This window comes from Phoenix dactylifera, chromosome 2 (genome assembly GCF_051530095.1).
Source record: "Phoenix dactylifera cultivar Ajwa chromosome 2, Ajwa_hap1_PhDact_Kaust_v1.1, whole genome shotgun sequence".
Taxonomy (NCBI): Eukaryota; Viridiplantae; Streptophyta; class Magnoliopsida; order Arecales; family Arecaceae; genus Phoenix; species Phoenix dactylifera.
In genome coordinates, this window is record NC_143191.1 from 42,142,353 (window position 1) to 42,161,598 (window position 19,246).

A 19,246-nucleotide genomic window follows, 5' to 3' on the forward strand; every position below is an offset into this window, starting at 1 on the left:
CTCTGTTTATCTTCTAAAGACTCTGATATTTATTCTTTTACATCTATTCAATTTTTAAATATTTAATTTATGGAATTCCTCTAACACGTGTGACTCCTCCAAGTCAAGTAAATTGGTGCAGATAGGACAAGTCTTTCGTGAATTTTCCAACCTTGCTCTTACTACCAATAGACCAGGATTTGGTTGGGCCTACTCGTGTGCCGTTCGGCCCAAAGTACCATGCGCGTTTCTCAGCTCTCACCCAGCCCAGGCTCAATTCTAGGAATGCGATCAGCTCTGAGAGAGAGACTCGAACCTAGCCAGGCCCAACCATGGACCTTAAATTTCGAGCTTACTCGCATATAAGCAAAGCCCAATAACTACCCAGATCCGCCCTGTTACCAGACGTGGTAGAAGCTGATGTCGTTGGCTCCAGATGAACAGCGAGAATAACGTCTCTCCATCGTGCATGGATGCAGACCAACTTTTGGTGATGAAACTCCTCCGTTTGTCCAGCTTTTTGTCCCAAAAAGTGCCATTTTGTTCTCCTCCCCGTGATACATCCGGTTTGTTTGTAATGGACCCTTGATTGATCGAATTGCTGCATGGAGTCTTAGGCAGCAAATAAACTCTGTATTCTTTTCCTTATTCAACAAAAGCCGGGTTGTCATTACCTTCCTTTACATCAAAACAGAGTCGCCTAAAACCAAATGAGACCAAATAAAGTAGATTATATCTTCTCCTTTCTCAAGCCAGCATCTCCAGTGACCCATTAACCATCTATTGCATGATAGAAAAAACTGAACTCAACTGGCTATATTTGCCTGATCAGAGATTGGGTAGCAACAAGCATCCGAGTTCCCTGCATCTGGGAGCATTCGGTCAGTGTCTCTGCTGTGGCGACTCAGCTTTGTCTTAGAAGAGGATCTTCATATAATGAACATAAAGCTGCACTTGCTGCAAACGAAGGAACCAAATTGCTTACAATTCCCTTCTTATGATTCAATCACATCACCTATGCACTGTCGCAATTCATGATAATATCATGTTATTCTATACAAAATGCTCATGACCCGTTCGCATTCTTCAACACTCGATCAAGACTGACTTAACTACCTCAATAGCTATTAAAACATAGTGGCCCTGATATATACTACACAAACTCGTCTCGTACAACGGTCATGGCTTGTTTATCTGCATTAATTCTCTCTTTATTATCGATTAATTACCTCGGGCCAGATAGCTCCATTGCTTGGACCAGCAGCGAGGAGTCATCAGTCAGGTCAGAGTAGCGTTCTGAGGAGGAGACTTCGGGCATCTTGAACTTTGGGGCCTCCGCTCTCTGAGAGGCTTCCCATCTCTCTGCGAGTCCATCGCCTTCTAGCATGCGGACCACCTCGGACATTTTGGGCCGGTGGCTGGGGAGATACTGCGTGCATAAGAGTGCCACTTGGACCGTCTCTTCGAGCTCAATCCGATCATAGTCATTCTTCAGGTCCTTGTCTACAAGCATGTCGAGCTTCTTTTCTTGGTGGATTTTCTTCACCTGAAAGGTTAAACAGGCAGAGAACATTTCTTACATGGTGATTGAGAGCATAAATGGCCATTTCAGCTGTGGTAGGGGATATCAGCAATGTTGAGCATAAGGTGGCTGAAAAACAATGGATGAATTCGGACTGCTTTACACACACACAAACACACACACACACATAGAGAGGGAGAGAGGGAGAGAGAGAGAGAGGTCATCAAAAAAGAGTTTGTGAAGTTTGTGCTTACCCAATCAAGCATGGCTCCTTTCTGGTTTGCTGCCTTTCCAAATTCCATGGCTCTTAGACCGGTAATCAGCTCAAGGAGAAGAATTCCAAACCCAAAGACATCAGTTTTCTCAGAAGACTGGCCCGTGGAGAGATACTCAGGAGCTATATGCCCGACAGTGCCCCTTACAGCAGTAGTCACATGGGACTCCCTGTGATCAAGAAGCTTTGCAAGCCCGAAGTCTCCTACAACAGCCTCACAGTAGTCGTCCAGCAATATATTAGCAGCTTTCACATCTCTGTGAATGATCTTGGGATCGCACTGCTCATGTAGATAGAGTAGACCCCTTGCAGCTCCCAAAGCTATTCTCTTTCTAGTGCCCCAATCCAGTGCTGGTTTTGCTGCAGCAAATATAAAAAACTAAAAGATTCAGGGTACATTCATGTATACGAAATTGGTAAGAAAGTCATATTGGTCTTCTTGGACATGCTTGATCAAGCTGTTATAAGACTACCATATGGAGTTCCATTGCATGCTAGAACAAGATGATCTCTAGGACCCAATCTCTAGGAGAGAGGAGTTGACTTACAATTTGTGTACTGTTATACAATATATCTCATGTCATAAAATTAAAATTTCTCATCTAACACCATTGTCCATGATTCCTTTTATTGAAGTCATGGTATATATTTACTACTAAAATCTCAACAATTGCCATTATCCTATGTTGTCGTTAGTCCCTAATAAGAACCATCAAGCAACAAGGCTCAAAAAATTAGAGGACTAGATTCAGTTTTGACATCAGATAGCCGTACAACATTTGAATCCTTAGGATAACGACTCTTGCAGCTATGAACGAATCATGATGTATGCACTATAGCTTAGGCACAACATTTTACCTTTGAGTCGGGAAGCAACACTTCCATTAGACATGTAAGGATACACTAGAAGCCTCTCTGTAGGAGTCATGCAAAATCCATACAGCCGGAGTAGGTTTCTATGCACTGCTAAGCTTATCATCTCCACTTCAGTCTGGAACTGGATCTCTCCACCAGCAGCATTTCCATCCTTCAGCCTTTTAACAGCTACCAATGTTCCATCTTGTAGCTGACCTTTGTACACATTTCCGAAGCCACCTTTTCCTAGTATGTTTTTGCTGCTGAAGTTATTTGTTGCAATCTGAAGCTCTCTAAATTGGAATCTTCTCAGATTTCCAAGACAAACCTCCTCATTGTGTTGATCTGAAAAGTGATATTATGCTTAGTCTAGATGGATCAACACAATTTTTTCATGATTTCAATCAAAAACTTAGAGAAATGATTCGTATCTTTTGCTTATCTTACATTTTCACTTACCATTTACATCAAAGAAGATTTGTTGGTTATGTCTTTGCCTCCACCAAAGAAATAGCCCAAACCCAAGGCTAAGTAAACAGATGCTTCCAAGGCTGGAAACAAATGCAATGATGACTTTGTGACTTTTGGGTCTTCCTGGGGTTGGAGAACCTTAAGTAAAAACAGAATGAAGATCAAAATAATAGAAATGATAAGCCCAAGCAGTATAAAAGGTGTTCAATCATGACAAGCACTAGCAAGAATAGCAATTACAGAGTAGAAGAACTAATCCCAGCAACTTGAGCATAACTGGAATAAAAAGATGGTTGTAAATTAACCTTTGAGAGCTTGTGTTGGCGTGTGTTTAGTCCCATACCGTTTGTGCGCTAGAGGGATTTTGGATACCTATACAGAGCCAGTGAACCCAAATAATACTTTTCGGCTAACCTTTTTGGATGAGGTCTTGGATTGTTGCAAAGGATATTGGAACAAATCCGGCCCTTGATCAATGTAGACTAGACGACACTACAACATGAGCTCTTTTAGGGCTGACCACAAGTCGACTTTGGTGTTTCCGATTGAATTTGAACTCAGGCTAGCAAGGATGCCAAGGCTTAAAATAGGGAGAGTATATAAGAGCCCATATTGGCATATGTTTAATCACCATATTAGTTATACATTAGAAAGATTTTGGATACTTATACAGAGATAATGAACCCAAATAATATCTTTCGGCTAGCCTCTTTGGGTAAGATTCTAGGTTGTTGCATAATAATTGCATGTATATTTTTATGCAGAGAAAAAAATATGGAAATAAATTTGTAAAAACGCAAAAAAAGAAACTCAAAATTAAACGTGCTAAGAATTTGACTGTACAATAAAATCTGTCATCTATAAATGGCAGAATGATGATGACGGCACTTCCGCAGGGAATTTTACAACAAAGGAGCAACAGGGAGTTCATCTAATGTCCAGAACTGTCCAAAAATCTTTTCGGGCAACGAAATTGTAACTGTTAAATTGCAAAAGCTGATCAGGACTTCACTGCTGAAAACAGATCAATTTCCACTTCCAATCTATTACATGCATCAATACTAACCCATTAGCAATTATTCTGTGAATTTAGATGGCTTGGCAGGAAGTATATTGGTGGCAGTATCAAACTGCTAGGTGCAGCGCAAGAGCTGATGGCAATGAAAGAGGCAAACATTTGGACTAGGTGGATAGAGATATTCACAAATAACTCTTGGCAATCATATTGCTGACTACCAAATTCACATTATATTTTCTAATTCTGTATAGAGAGCCAGAGTTTCGGAATTTAAAGATTTCGTCCTACATATACTGGTTGAATTTCAATTTAGAAACAAATGTTACAAATTATTAGATGCAAGCTAACCATAATCATATGCCAAATATCAATCCCATGTAACCAAATAAAGTAGTTCATTCAGAAAATATTATGAAGTAAAAAAGAAGAAGATTTTTTTTAAGTGAAAAACTGTAGAGTTAGAATCAGTACTTTGTGAATTATTCAAGTTGAAGGATATTGGCATATGTACAGTCCCATAGCATTCTTGCTCCGAACCAGTGGCACAGATTAAAGGATTCCCAACGATGCTGCAGCAAAATTAAAGTTAGCTTTAAGTTCAGCAATGAATCTTCTTTATCATAGAGGTAAGTGGGAAATGCAAGAGCAGAGCATATTAAATAAAAAGAAAACCAAATCAATCGCCTATTCTGCTAATAAGTATTGCCCCTAGACCCTGGTGGAAAGAATGATGGTTTGCCTCTTTATATTTTAGAACACTCATTTATATATTTCATGGACAAACTGCAATAAATAAATAAAGAAATAAAAGACTGGCCATGACAAAGGAAACAGCTCTCAACAGGTAGGAAGCAAGACCATGATAAATAATTGGGCTAGTCTTGATGGTTACATTTATGAATAAGATGCCTTCTTTTTTTTCAGCATGCTTTTGCTGAAGTGCTTTTTGGTGATAACTTTATGAGCTTGTTGCTCAGTTTAAGAACCCTGATCAACAGAATGTGCATTTAATGCAGAGTATAAAAGTTCAGAACAGGCATGAACTACTCTATAGAAATCCTCAAATAAATAGAATCCATACGAAGAAGGAAAGGGAAAGACTTACTTGAATGTTCTAGCTGGAAACCTGGGTACAGGACCCCTCAAATTATTATAAGACAAGTCCCTGAAGCATGAAAACCAGAGAGTCCCTTCCTTGGGTTAGAAATGATCAGAGGAGAAAGAACTTGGTCAACCCCAGTCGAGAGGAGCCAAAAAGACTTACAGAAAAATAAGTTGTGTGATTTTAGCCAGAGACATAGGAAATGGTCCCGAGAGGCTATTATTGTTGAGCATCCTGCTCTCCACCAAAGAGATGAGAAGAGAAAAGAATTAATAAGACATTGGCACAAAATTACAGAAGCTGCTTAAAAAGGTTTTCTGTTTATCTCCACTTACAGGTATCGAAGGCTTCTCAGGTTGCCTAATGAGGAAGGAATTTCACCAGAAAAGTAGTTGTTGGAGAGTTCGAGCGTGCGAAGCTTTGAGAGCTTCCCTATCTCTGCTGGTAGCGGTCCTGATATGTTGTTGTTCTGCAGAAGCCTACACAAACATTCCCCACACACCAAGTGAGAGACAACTCCTAACCAAGATGTGCTCAGGAAGAGAAATTGAAGACAGGACAAGAGAAGAACATATTTAGAGAGAGACAGAGAGAGAAGGGGAAAAAAAGCTTACACAGTCTCAAGATTGGTCAAGTTCCCTATGCTTGGAGAGAGTGTACCAGATAAATTCTGGCTTGGAGTTCCTCTGCAACAATGCCATCAAAACAAATTCAAAACCTCCATTCCCATTGCCTCCCTCACTTTACAAAGAACATAGGTGTCAAATCAAGAAGAAAGCATGCATTTTATCCCCCCAACATGATGAGAAACAGAAGGGATTAATTAATAGAGGGTGATGGAAATTACAGGGTAGTGACTAATTTCTGAGATGAGCATGTCACCATAGTCCAGCTGCAAGGATCAACAGAGTCCTTATCCCAGTTCTCAAGAACATTATGCGGATCCTTCAGAAAGGCTTTTATGCCCATCAAAGCTTGCACTGGAACAGAAAAGCAACGGGTCAAGGGAAAAGTCTATCTCGCTTCATTGAAGAAGATTGGGAGGGGAAGAGAAGGAGATGCTACCTTCAAAGTTGACACCCTTAGGCGAGAGAATAGCAGCTGCACAAGCCCAGGACCAGAAGAAGACCATCCAAAAGATCCAAGCTTGGCCCTTCTTTGCCCCCATGGAACCCCCAGCCTCCCAAGAACACCAATACAACGAAACTACGGCCTGCGAGTGGTTTTGAAGCTTGCAAGGGGAGGTTGCAGTGGAGTCAGTCGATCAAATCATTGATGAGCTCTTTCTTACCTTCATCTCTGATTGTTTTCTGGCTTCTGCGATCGGACCAAGCAGGCAGCCTTCTTCATGCCTCTCTGATGTCAGCGAGCATGACAAAGGCTAGGCTTTGGTGTCTCGGAAGCATGCGAAGAAGAAAGGAAGGTGGAGCACAAACATGCCTGCCACTGGGTTTTGGCAGAATGAGGAAAGTGGGTATAAAAAATAGAGAAATCCAAGGAGCTTCGCAGTTAGTAGTGCAATGGCGTATGATGCTTCAAAAGAATCAACAACAGAAAACTCCTTGGTGGGCGGGTCGGTTGAATCGCTTGTTCGGGAAGCGTGTTTGGGAGAATATAATGGCAGAACAAAGAACGAGTAGTTTTATTTTCTTGAGACTAATGGGAGAAGCGTGTTTGGATACGTTATTTGATGTGTGTGAGAGAGAGAGAGAGAGCGGAAAATTCCTCTGCTACTTTGAGCGTGTAAAAAAAGAAAAAGTGTAAGAAATAAGCAAAGTATGATAAATAAAAAGCCACGGGATCACGGCACGCCTAAATTGCATAAAAGTTGCATTCTGATAGGGATGAAAGCTAATAATATTGAACGGCGCTACGTGTACTAGATCCATCGTACCAGCTTAGAATCTAAAATAAATACCAAATAAATAAAATAAAAAATACTTAAAAAATTTAATTAAAAAAATATTTAATTAAATTGAGTCGGTTCTTCACTTCTTCTACACCACTCTAAAGAAGACACTAAAAGCCTCTTTAAATAGAACATCATATAGGTGGATGTTTGATTTCTATTCAAAATTAAAAAACCAACACTCATTAAACGATAAGACTTGAAAATTGTTCTAAAAGAAACAAGGAAGCATAATAGAACTTGGAATAAAATCTTAAAATCATTAAAACTAATGACTAACTAAATAAGAATTCTAATATGATTATGACTTGACAATAAATTCCAACACTCTCTTGCAAAGTCCATGCCAACAATATTAGACTTATTGATGTCGTGAAACATAAGAGTAGCTATTCGAACGAGCATTGACTCTACAGTCACATTGTTGAGACTCCGAGCATCCAGCTTATTCGAACGAATATCAGGTTGCTAGTTACAATTGCTACTTACCAAGGTATTGGCTGTTACATGCACACTTGTAAAATCATCAGTAAAGTTTTGGCTATATTCACATATCTCCACTTGAGAAGTTTCACGTATTTGCATACAATTGGCTTTTATATATGAAATCAAATTCTCATGCATTGGGTCTTCTACTAGCTCGAACTTTGAAGTAGCTTCAAAATCAATTGGTATGGTAAAAACCTTGTCGAGTACGAGGCATAACATGAATCTCTCCACTAAGCATGTCTTTTTCCTGCTTGATCACTGAAACCACTTCAAAATTAGTCGGCTTTTCAACCTCTTGGCTGACTAAATCTCCATAAGAAATATCCATTTATTTGATAGCTTTAACACAAGACTCTTCTGCATTATTTGATTCCTCAGTAGGGATCTCTACGGACAAATCAACTGTAGTACCCATTGACTCTTTCTGAGCAATTTTAGAAATAACTAGTTCTTCAATCATGATCTTTTTTAAACTTGATACAATATCTACCTAATCAAGCTCTTCCTACTCCAGATTTTCTTTAGGATTTGGCTGATTCTCAAGCTGATCAACTTTGTCATGCTTTGAGTCTTCCGAACTTGAACCAGTCTCCAACTAATAAAGCTCCCCCTGATTCAAATCTTTATCTTTAAGCCAATTTTGTTCTCGATCATCCTGATTTTTAGGGAAGCCTATAACTAAAATTCAAGCAACTTTAATTTAAAATGTCTCACCCTACTTAAACTTGAGTGGACAGTCGCAAGAATATCTTGCGCTTTTTTTGGCTCTTGTATACCCTAAATATGGAGATAATTTTTTCTATCAATTGAAACTTGAATAATTCACATCACCTTTCTTGATTTTAGATTCTTCTTCTTTTTCACAACCTCATCGTTGAGAATATCTGTTGGCATCGTCTTTGACTCATCTAAAATATCCTATAATTTTTGTCTTATTAAATAAGACTTGATAAGAGCCTTCCAAATTGGATAACAAGTGTTGTTCAACTTGTGGAGAGAAATAGTAATAGCAAAAGCAGCAATATTAATGTTGGTGAGTTATGCATGTTAAACCCATTGGGAGAGAAAGTAGTAGCAACAGCCATGATGATTTATATTTTAAATCACTAAAATAAGAGTGCACACACTTGCCATGATGATTACCGGAAGCTTTCAACCACGCCGAGCTACGAACACACGAACCACAAATAATCAATTCACCGCTCAAAAAACTGCGCTCTGAATGAATCTGATCGAAGCCGCAAACCGCTCAATCAGTCTCCAATCTTGCTCTGATACCATATAGAACGCCACGCTATGTAGAGTAGATCGACCTTATTGACCCAAGATCTAAAACAAGCACCAAAAAAAAAAAAAAAACAGAAAAGAGATGCTTAAAAAAACTAATTAGAGTAGAGAAAAGTATTAATTAAAAAATTGAACTATGAAAAGTATCTTCCACACTTCTTGTTAAGAAGGACAACTTTTACTCTCTTTTTTTTTCTTTTTTTTCATGCCACTCTAAATGGGACGCCAAAGACCTCTTTAAATAGAGCACTGTATGGGTGAATATTTGATTTCTATTGAAATTTAAAAAATCAATATGCACTAAAAAATTAAGTTTGATAATTATTCTAGAAAGAATAACTAAATATAATAAAATTAAAAATAAAATTTTAAAACCAATTAAATTAATAGTATATTTAATAAAAATTGTAATAGAATTAGGACTCGGGACGAATCTGACGATGCTACGAGGAAAAAACGTTAGACGGACCCAAAGGTCCACATAATATCGTGCACCCAATTCTCTTCTGCCTGATTGATGGACCACAGTTTGGATGAATTATTGGATTGAAGCACCGTAACAAGACAGATATTTTAGCAGTAGGATCGATATCTTTTTTGTTTTTCGAGCTGTCACAAGTTAGGATCTCAGCAAAATCTAGTGTTCGTGCCATTTTCTTTAGTCCATGTAACACTTTTTTTTTGACTGATGGGGACATGTATGAGTTTGGCCGATCAATTCGACGGTCTCAAGGACAGCATGGAGTTGAAAACATGAGTGACTTTGGACCTGTGATTATTGAAGCACCCTCCGAGGGGGCATGATCTCCCATAGGAGGCCACAACAAGGTAATTAACCAAGACAAGACCATCCTTATGGGACACAAGACATGAAAAACATCTAAATTTAATCGAGACAGCAGGTACAGTTACAATCTAGGAACCCGATCCAAAAATCTTCGAACTTTTTAAATTTTTAAACATGAAGAAATGAATTGCGGAAGAAAGCAGAGCTTGAGGGTGGAAGCAGGGGATGCAGAAAAAGAAAAAAACCGAGGAGGACAGGTGGGGTAAAGTGTGGTTTAATATTGGTTTATGTCCCGAGAATCCAACATTCCCTGGGTTTGGCCATTCATTAAGGTCTCAAATTCCGTCGTTTTATCGGGCTAAGTTGTGGGTGGGATCTCGAGATGCGCGTGGAAGCATATCTTTGTTGGGCTCTCCTTGGCGTCCTTTCCCATATTATATTGGTGTTTAGCATTAGAATAAATAGGAAATTATCTCAGGTAGTGTGTGGGGTTTGCGTTGCTTTATGGAGTCCCCAACTGAAGTCCTTTCATCCGGACATTCACGCACCCTGATCGACAGGTCAGGAGGCTGTCAAATTCAGAGCGAAACGCATCAGAGATACAGAGAGAGAGAGTGAGAGGAAAGCAGAGCAGAGCCATTTGAAAGCAAAAGCTGCAGCTCTCTCTTTTTTTATCCACTCTCTCTATCTCCCCCCTTTGCTTTTTCTCGTATCCATATACGCAAAAGGAGGAATTTTGAGAGCTGAGATGATCTAGGACATCTCCATCGACAGCCAATATTGCGAAGTTTTGTGCAGCGGTCAAAATATATCAAAATCACCGTCCATCTTTACGTAGCTCAATTTCGATTACTATTTAACAACATCATTTTAATATTTAATTACTAAAATATATATTTTTTTAATGTAAAAGAGTAAAAAAGAGTCATCCGATTTTTATTGAAAATTAATCGTTTTTACAATAGAGATGAGGAGCAGAAACTAAGTGTCTAATAATGGAGAAAAGAATTTCATTCAGATTAATAAACAAAAGCATTTATTGTCTGAAAGTTTCAAACAATCTCACAAAAATTTTCAAAAAACATACCAAAATTCAGATTGGTCACAAGCTCCAAATTGCACCGAAGCTTGGAACTTCATTTTAATATTTGATTATTAAAATATCTGTTTGAGTTGGAAAGAATACCAATTGGTTTGATTCTGAGGTTGTTACATACATTACTGTATATGTATAGTATGAAATATATATAAAGTTTCGCGAGCCAAATGCTATGCTATCTTGAATAGTATATGCTGTCTGTAAACAGTATGTGTTTACTGTTCTATGAGAATTTTTATCTTTTTATTTCATGACAGAGGAGAAGAGCGGTGCTCGTGATCCACCGTTTGCTTTTTATTGCCTCTGCTGCGCCAGGATGCTATTTTTATTATTTTTGAACTTACATGACTCGATATAAATAGTAATGTTATTAATATATATACCATCTTTTAAAATAATAATATGCAAGGAACGTACTACAAAATTATGTTATCTGTGTTGTGCAAATAAATTCGAAAGCAGAGTGTACAGAGAGATGGGAATATAGAAGTTCATATGGTTGGGTTTAAGGTCTATGTTCATGTTAGATGAACAGAGAAAGCCGCACCAAAAGTATAGAAAGTACAAAAAGGAGAAAATAATGGTTACCAAAGTCTCAATCTCACAAGTGCTTGAAAATCCTACAATGTAAAAATGTAATCTCAAATGTTGTGGAATTAGGCAAAATCTACCTCAAAGTATGCTCCGCTCTTGAACCCTTGGATGGGTCAGTGATGAGACATCACAGGATAGACCTCAGAGCCCAAGTCAAAGGCTTGAGTAGTCTATCCTCTAAATACAAAACACCATAACAACTTGAATAAAAAATATTCAATTATTGTCGTTTTGTTGTTATGACATGATATTGTTCCAATGTTCATCCCAAGAAAGAAATGTTATTGTTTCAATGGCTTATAGTACCCAACGTCATATAGCAATACAATAATCCAACAAAAATAAACTATATTAGTTGGACCCTATCTATGAAATTTGAGATATATATATATATCTTCATTACAAATTTTATTAGTTCAATAAATTGCAGTTTTCTTTGGGTGGAGGGAATCTGTTATATCTATACAACAAGAGACTGACAACATAATTTTGGAAGGCGACTCCAGGACCACTATAACATGAATCAGAGCAGGGACTGAGCTCAGGGCACAAGCCTTCACCTGGCAGATGCCCAGAGGCTCATTTCAAGCTATACTGTTGTGTGATCAGACACATCTGCAAGTCAAATAATGGTAAAGCTGATTGGAGGGTTTCTTTTGTGCAAATGGCAATGTTATGGTGCTATGGGAGTCTCTAGTTCCAGTATCCTAGGGATTCTGAGACATACTTGTGACTGATGCTAGTGGATGCATATATTCAAAAGCCTTCTAAATCATCCATCCCACACGAACCAATCTGCAGGATTGCCATGTTGTTATTGAGATATCTAAACTCTCTCTTTTCCCATCCAATTGGGCAATTGGCAGGCATCCCAAATGGTTGTTCCGATGTCATTACCACCCTAGCAAGAACCTTTTCACCATGGTCCAAGGACTCAATTCTAAATCACCCAATTAAACTTCTAATGCTGCTACTAAGTATATATGTAACATATATGCACTAAAAAAAAAATTTGATTGTTAAAATCACCACATGTCCCAAAAGCTTAAACTGGTAGGATGAGGTAGATTTATTTATATATTTTATATTTTTTTGCACTTCCTTTCATATATGGACCGGACTTCTCTTTAATGGATGAGCCCAATATGTGAAAATTTTAATAATGGGGTTAAAGAGTGTGGAGACAAGGTTCAAACTCAGAACCTCTATTCTTGATACTATGTTAAAATCACCACTTGTTCCAAAAACTTAAACGAAAAGAATAAGATAGATTTATTTGTATATTTTATATTTTTTTAATGCTGATACTTAATTACATGCCATAATCAACCAAACCCGGACTGAGCATCATTTGAAGAGAGAAGAGATGGAGATTTCAATAGATCATGCATCAATTGCCAACGGTACAAGATGCCGTTTCGAGTCAAAAAAGAAGTCGAAAAGAGAGCAAGCACTAATGGGAAGTCGAATGAGTGATAAATTATTATGCTCATTGCTACTTGGAGCTGGTGGGTATCTAACAAAGAAATAACGTACTTTTGCCTTGGCTAAGTATGGAACCACATGCAATGCTTTGCCACGTGTTGGGCTCTAATGAAAGCTTCCAGATTAGCTGCACGTCCTTAGATACCATATGTCCCTCATTTACGCAAGCGGGCCATACCGAGATTCCTTCTTCTCTTTGCCACATTAATAATACTTAGTTTTCTATGCAAAGTTTAGTGCTGCAATGTTTTGAATTTGTTGTCCGACCTTTAATTTATTATTGAATGCATCCATATGTATGATATGGATTGGTGCTTGCCTATGGGTTGGATGGCAAAAAAGAAAAAGAGAAAAAAAAAAAGTTGCCCTAATAAGAGTGATAGAGAAAGAAATTCCGGACATTTCAAAGTGGCATTGGTATTTTCTTGCAGCATACTAGGTGAAAGCATCCACCCATACTTTACAAAGTTTAACGCAGCCTGGCCTTAGAAACGCGCACTTGCATTTCTTTAGGGGAAGAACATCTGTGAAAAGCTTTTCCCAAAGTAAACATCATGGGAGCTTCCTTTTGATGAGCAATGCTCATGTATTGGCCCTTTGAAGCGCTGAAAGGGTGCATCCTTCTCTCCAAGTAATAATCATTGCTAAAAGTGAGCAAGCATAAATTCCTTCAGACCACTAGCTAAAGTTAATTTACAGAGCTTCAGCAATAAGCTTTTTCTTTGTCCTTAGATATCTCGGTCTTTCTTGATGAAGTCCTAGAAGTGAGTTTATGTTAATTTTTTTTTTTTACCGAAGATTAAAAGATTGAGAAAGGAACGTAGATGAAAGCTTGGAAAGGTTGTCCCCAAGAACAATCATGGAGCCCGATATGGGAAAAATAGGCGTGGTCCCATGGCCAAGCATGGGTCCAAATCCTTTCCTAGGGATAGGTGTTGACGGAAAACCCTCTGAAATGACCCCCACAAAAGCTTATCCTATTGTCGTATAGATGAATTCGCCTTCCGCGTGATTGTTTAGTCTGGGGGACTTGCATTCGCTTGCCCTCCACTTCGCACGGCTTTTTAGGCTTTATGTCACTGTGGTCATTTTGTTCTTAGCCAAGACAAACTATAAGGTCCCCAAAAAAAGATGTATGTATGGTCATCAATAATAACTTCATGCCATGTAACTCAAGGAGAATGTTTGGTCCCACTCAACATCTTCTTGGTATTTTCTTCTCTTTAAAGATACAGGTGCGCCAATCTCTACTAGAAGCGCAAGTAGGCCGCACAGCTCGCAAGCTGCTCGAGCTCAACTCAAATTATCGACTTGATTCAACTGTTACCGAATTTGAGTAGTACAATACTCGGCTTGAAAGATCACAAATTTAATCGAATATATATTTTTTTTAATAATATTATATTATATTTTATATTTTATATTATTTGTTTAATATTTTAAATAGAATATTTTATTTTATTTTATTTTAGCTATTTTTTAATAATAATCAAGATTCGAATTCTAACTCAAATATGGCCCGGCTGATATTCAAACTGAGTCAAATCGCCCTCGAATATTGTCCGTACCAGATTCGAGTTTAGCTATTAAGGCTGATCTTTCTTGAGTTTAATTTTGAATTTTAATATTTTAAATTGAGTTGATCTCGAGCCACTTTGTGAAAGCACAATTTTGATGATGGAAATTGGAGCAGTGCTTGAGAGGTTGAGCCATATGTTCCATGCATGCCCTTTTTGTTCCCGATCCTCTCTTGAGAGAACTGCTGGCTATCGATATGCGGTACGCAAAACAATAGCAATTGACTAAATTTAAATCGTAACATGCGATCATAAACGTCGGTCAAAAAAATAAAAAACTCCTAATACGATGTCCCCTCTATCGTGACAAGCTTCTGTCACTTGGAAACAAAAATGGCAGCGCAGGGAGGACGATGCAAGTAAATGACGGTAGGAAAAGGCCACTGCAAGTGTCAAGAGCAATAGCTCCTTGTCAGCCACCGGTTAAAAAGATCTGACTCAAGGATCATCCGATTCAGATCGGATTGGTAGAATATATACTCAGTTGGAATCGCTTGTATTCGAGCAAATGATTTGACAAAGCTTGGCCATTCGTCTCAATAAATAAGTCGGCTGAGTTTTTAAATGGATCCTTAACCCAACTCAATCAAATATTTAGAGTTGTCCTTAAAAAAAAAAAATCCTTCTATCTTCAAGTATACTTAAATTTATATATATATATATATATATATATATATATATATATATATATATATATATATATATATATATATATATATATATATGCGCGCGCGCGCGCGCATATTTTTATATCAAAATTGTCTATCTGTATTAGTGTATAAACATATACTAGCATGTAAGTATACATTTTCATGAGTTCGACATTGTATTGTATTAGTTATTTTTGTATTCACTCGAGTTCACTAGCTCGAGTCACCGACCTACTTGGATCACTGAAAATCCAAGCGACGATTACAGCTAGTCGTTCTCATACACATCCTACTTTTTTTTTTTAACTCTAATGATTCTTACGCGCATCTTGTAAAGTTTTAGAAGCTGGCTATTATTAGTTCCTCTCCTGAATTATGCATTCTATTCTTGACAAATGGATAGTAAGCAAATGGAGAAGGCAGGCTGATCATTAGGTTGCCCATCATAAATAACAAATTATCTTCTCTCAGAAAACCCCGTTATCACTTTTGTGATCCACGTGGAATAAAAGGTATGCGGTTGAAGGGATGACCAAGGATGTTAGAATTCATTGATTGATTGATTATGCCAAACTTAGTCGGCCTTATCAAAATTCATCTTAATTGATTTATGATTAATTGTGCCAAACTTAGTCGGCCCTATCAAATTTTTGTGAGCCTCCTGGTACTGTATAAAGGCTACTCTTCTACATTGTACTTGACAGGCAGAAATATAATTCTCTTTTTTTTCCCAAATATTTCAATAAAAGAGATGATGTTGTGGTCTAATGAAGGCGATTTTTATGTCCTTTGTAACATCTTTATTTATACATCACACCACAGGCGTTCTTACTTCACCTACGCCCTTTTTGAATGCAGACCAAAAACAAGTCCTTTCTAAAAGGTCTAAGAATGATTATGCCGGAGTGCTTTCGATGTTGCATTGCCCCTTTGTTGAACCTAATGATTTTAGAGACCATGGCGCCTTCCCTACCAAAAGGCTGCACTCCATGTAACACAGTCTCGCTCCAAGCCGTGGAGATCATTGATGAAACAAAATATCCAAAACTTTGTTGTCATTACTCTGGAAATTGTTTGTCCCCCCTTGTAGAACATAGCCAATCATGACTGAAATGGCTGCAACCAGGGCACTTTTTAATTTTTTTTTGGCAGCACACTAACCAACATGCAATGTCTTATCTATTTCAGGCCGCTCTTATGATATTAGAACCCAATTTTTCGTTCCAAGCTAGACGGAGCATGCTTGACATGCATGTAGGAATGCATGAAGGAGTAGATATGCGTGAGAGAGATGCCTGGGGCTAAGATGGTGTGGTTTGAGCTTAAATTTAGAAAAATTATTGCGTGCACGGCCATACTGATACATGCTGCCAATCGCTGCACTATATAGCAGTGGCGCATCACCGAGACGAGCATGCGGCGAATGGATTCATGCATAAGTATTCAAGTGATTGGTGGTGTACACCAGCATGGTCATGCATGCAATGCAGGGCATATGTTTAACTCGTTTGTTGATTCTTGCATTGGTCGCATGTAAAACCTGACCTAAGCATGATCTGGTGGGTTCCTTTTAGGGCGAAGTATAGTGGTCCTGGCTTGGCCAACCTAGAAAAGGAATCAAAACCAAATGAGGGAAAATTAATTTCAGTTGTTTCAGTTGGGTTGAGACTATATGATGACAAAGAATGAGCCCTCTTCCTCCATCTTAAAGTAGAGCAATTCATTTAATGAATCTGGTTTTGCCTTAGCGCGAATCATTCCCATTCTTTGTTCTTCTCTATAATTGGTTCTGATTTTGCTTGACCCCTCTTTTTGAGAGTTTGTTAAGAGGGAGAAATATTCTATTTGAAGGGTACTCACCACAGTGGTATGCAAGGGACATCTCCTTTCACCTGTACCCAGAGGGTGATGTAATCTTGTTTGTCCAAATACAAAACAAGTTTGCAGAATAGCAGCAGCCTGTACTCGCACATTTTAGATGTGGTAAATCTATGCACACATGTAGACTTAGCACTTCCTTATAGAAGGACATGCATGAAAGCAAGTTATGCATATCATAGCTCCTCAGCATCTTAACCTTTTGATTCAAATTGGGTAGAACTTATTTTGAGGTGATGTAGCAACTCTGCCATGCTAAGTCGACAAGGATAACCAAAGTCTGGTATTACAGGATTAAAATACACATTTTTTTTTCTCTCAAAGGAAACACTTTATATGTCACGCACCAAACTCATCGTCCGGCTTGGCCATATGACACAACCGTATGAATCCTAGAGCAATATCATAGAGATTATGCAAAGCCTATGGATGAACAAAATTTTCAATGGTATCGGAATAATTAAATTAATTATAAAATTTAACCATAATAGCTGAACTAAATAAATCCATCATTAGAAGAGTTTACTCAATTACAGAATTTCAAATGTTTACTGATATCAGAAAATAAACTAACTAATTAATAACTCCATCACTCGAACTTCATGCCTAATCCAATCGAGACTACGCATCCCATGACTTTGAAAGAAAAAGAAAAGAGATGGTGTGAGCTTTACACCTTAATAAGAATTTTCCGCACTCACTCCAATATATATAAAGTAAATTTAAAATAAAGATTAGCTATGGACCATTTCAAAATACGGGCAAAAATCATAAAACCTCGTACCGACTATTTGGATATCTCAAATAAATCTATATAAATATGCACACACATATGTATGCCATTAAATATATATCTCATTCAAAAAAAAATATCAGGTATATCATGAAAATAGTTTTATATATCATATTTTTGATCGATAGTTATCTTTCTGATTTTGACTATCTACGGTCATGCTTCAGCCCGTGATTGGAAAAATCCTATGCTCTAGTCTATGGTGGCAAATCATAATACCACATTTCGGCCTATGGTTGCAAATCAAAGTATCACAATCTATCTCGTGACTGACAATCCATAATATCCATACTTAGGCCCATGATGGCACATTAAAGTATCACGATTCATCCCATAATTGGTAATTTATAATTTGGTTGGTTCCATTCCTTTTACTCAGCAATCAAATTATTTAATTTCATCTGTGCCAAAGAAAATATAATTTCATATTACATTTCTTGCCAAATTCCAAAATAACGAGCATCATCTTCTAAACAACCAAAATCATTAATATTTGATACATCTATACAATAAAGAATTGTATATTTTTATATTCATATCAGAAATCAATCAGCAATCATACAGTGATATATCTATACAATAAAAGTGTATATTTTTATATTTATGTTAGAAATCAATCAACAATCATACAGTGATATATCTATACAATCAAAGTGTATATTTTTATATTTATGTTAGAAATCAATCAGCAACCATATGGAAAACAATGCAAAATCTAAAATCATCGACATGTTATAAAAATACATTTTATCTAAAGTCTACTAGTGACAAACTCAAAAACAATGTCTATCTTCCCACACCTTAATCTAAGAACCAGGGTATACAATACCTTGCCTAATGCTTTCTTACCCGGACGGTTGCTCCCTTACAAAATCAAGTTTTATCTTCAGATTAATCATAAATAATCATGGTTAATATTGAAATATTATAGATGGATGGGTAGATGGCTATACAACATGGGCTTGGGGTTCCTGGTTATGCAATATCGATTTAGAGCCTCTGATCACAAAATGCTAGCCTCTAAGATCCCTCCAAAGGTCAACCGATCAACTTGGGTCTACTCAGATATCTAGACCCTCCATTGGTCCATAAAATATCTAGAGAGAAAAAGAGAGAAACGGATAGAAAAAGAGCGAAGAAGAAAGAGAAAGAGAAGAGAGAGAGAGAGAGCAAGAGGGAGAAAGAGACCCACGGGTTCTCTTCTCAAGAGAGAGAAAAAAGAGAGCTCTAAATTTGACAACCATCGGTGACAATTAGACTGCCAACAACAGCCAAGGGACTCGAAGATGGATATGGAAAAGGGATTAGGGTAGATTACCTCGTTTACGATGACAAATCGATGATGACTTGCCGAAAACGCTCGATGGAAACCAAGAAGATTTCAACATATTTCACCAGCAATTGATCGGGGTTCGAAAGAGATGCCAAGAGGGAATAGCCTTTTATAGATCATATCCTAGAGTCTTCACCAAAATCC

The 19,246-nt window shown here is 37.7% G+C and overlaps 1 protein-coding gene across 1 annotated transcript; it reads right to left on the reverse strand.

The window, feature by feature from the left end:
* Positions 1 to 956: 956 nt before the first annotated feature.
* Positions 957 to 6,983, reverse strand: LOC103712736 (protein CLAVATA3 INSENSITIVE RECEPTOR KINASE 5-like). Its single transcript, XM_008799344.6, has 11 exons — positions 6,287 to 6,983; positions 6,069 to 6,201; positions 5,836 to 5,907; positions 5,557 to 5,700; positions 5,384 to 5,455; positions 5,225 to 5,284; positions 4,591 to 4,688; positions 3,090 to 3,239; positions 2,634 to 2,975; positions 1,756 to 2,135; positions 957 to 1,525 (listed from the first exon to the last, which is right to left on the reverse strand). The coding sequence occupies exons 1-11, from the start codon at positions 6,387 to 6,389 to the stop codon at positions 1,205 to 1,207; spliced, it is 1,875 nt and encodes a 624-aa protein (XP_008797566.2). The 5' UTR covers positions 6,390 to 6,983; the 3' UTR covers positions 957 to 1,204.
* Positions 6,984 to 19,246: the final 12,263 nt, after the last annotated feature.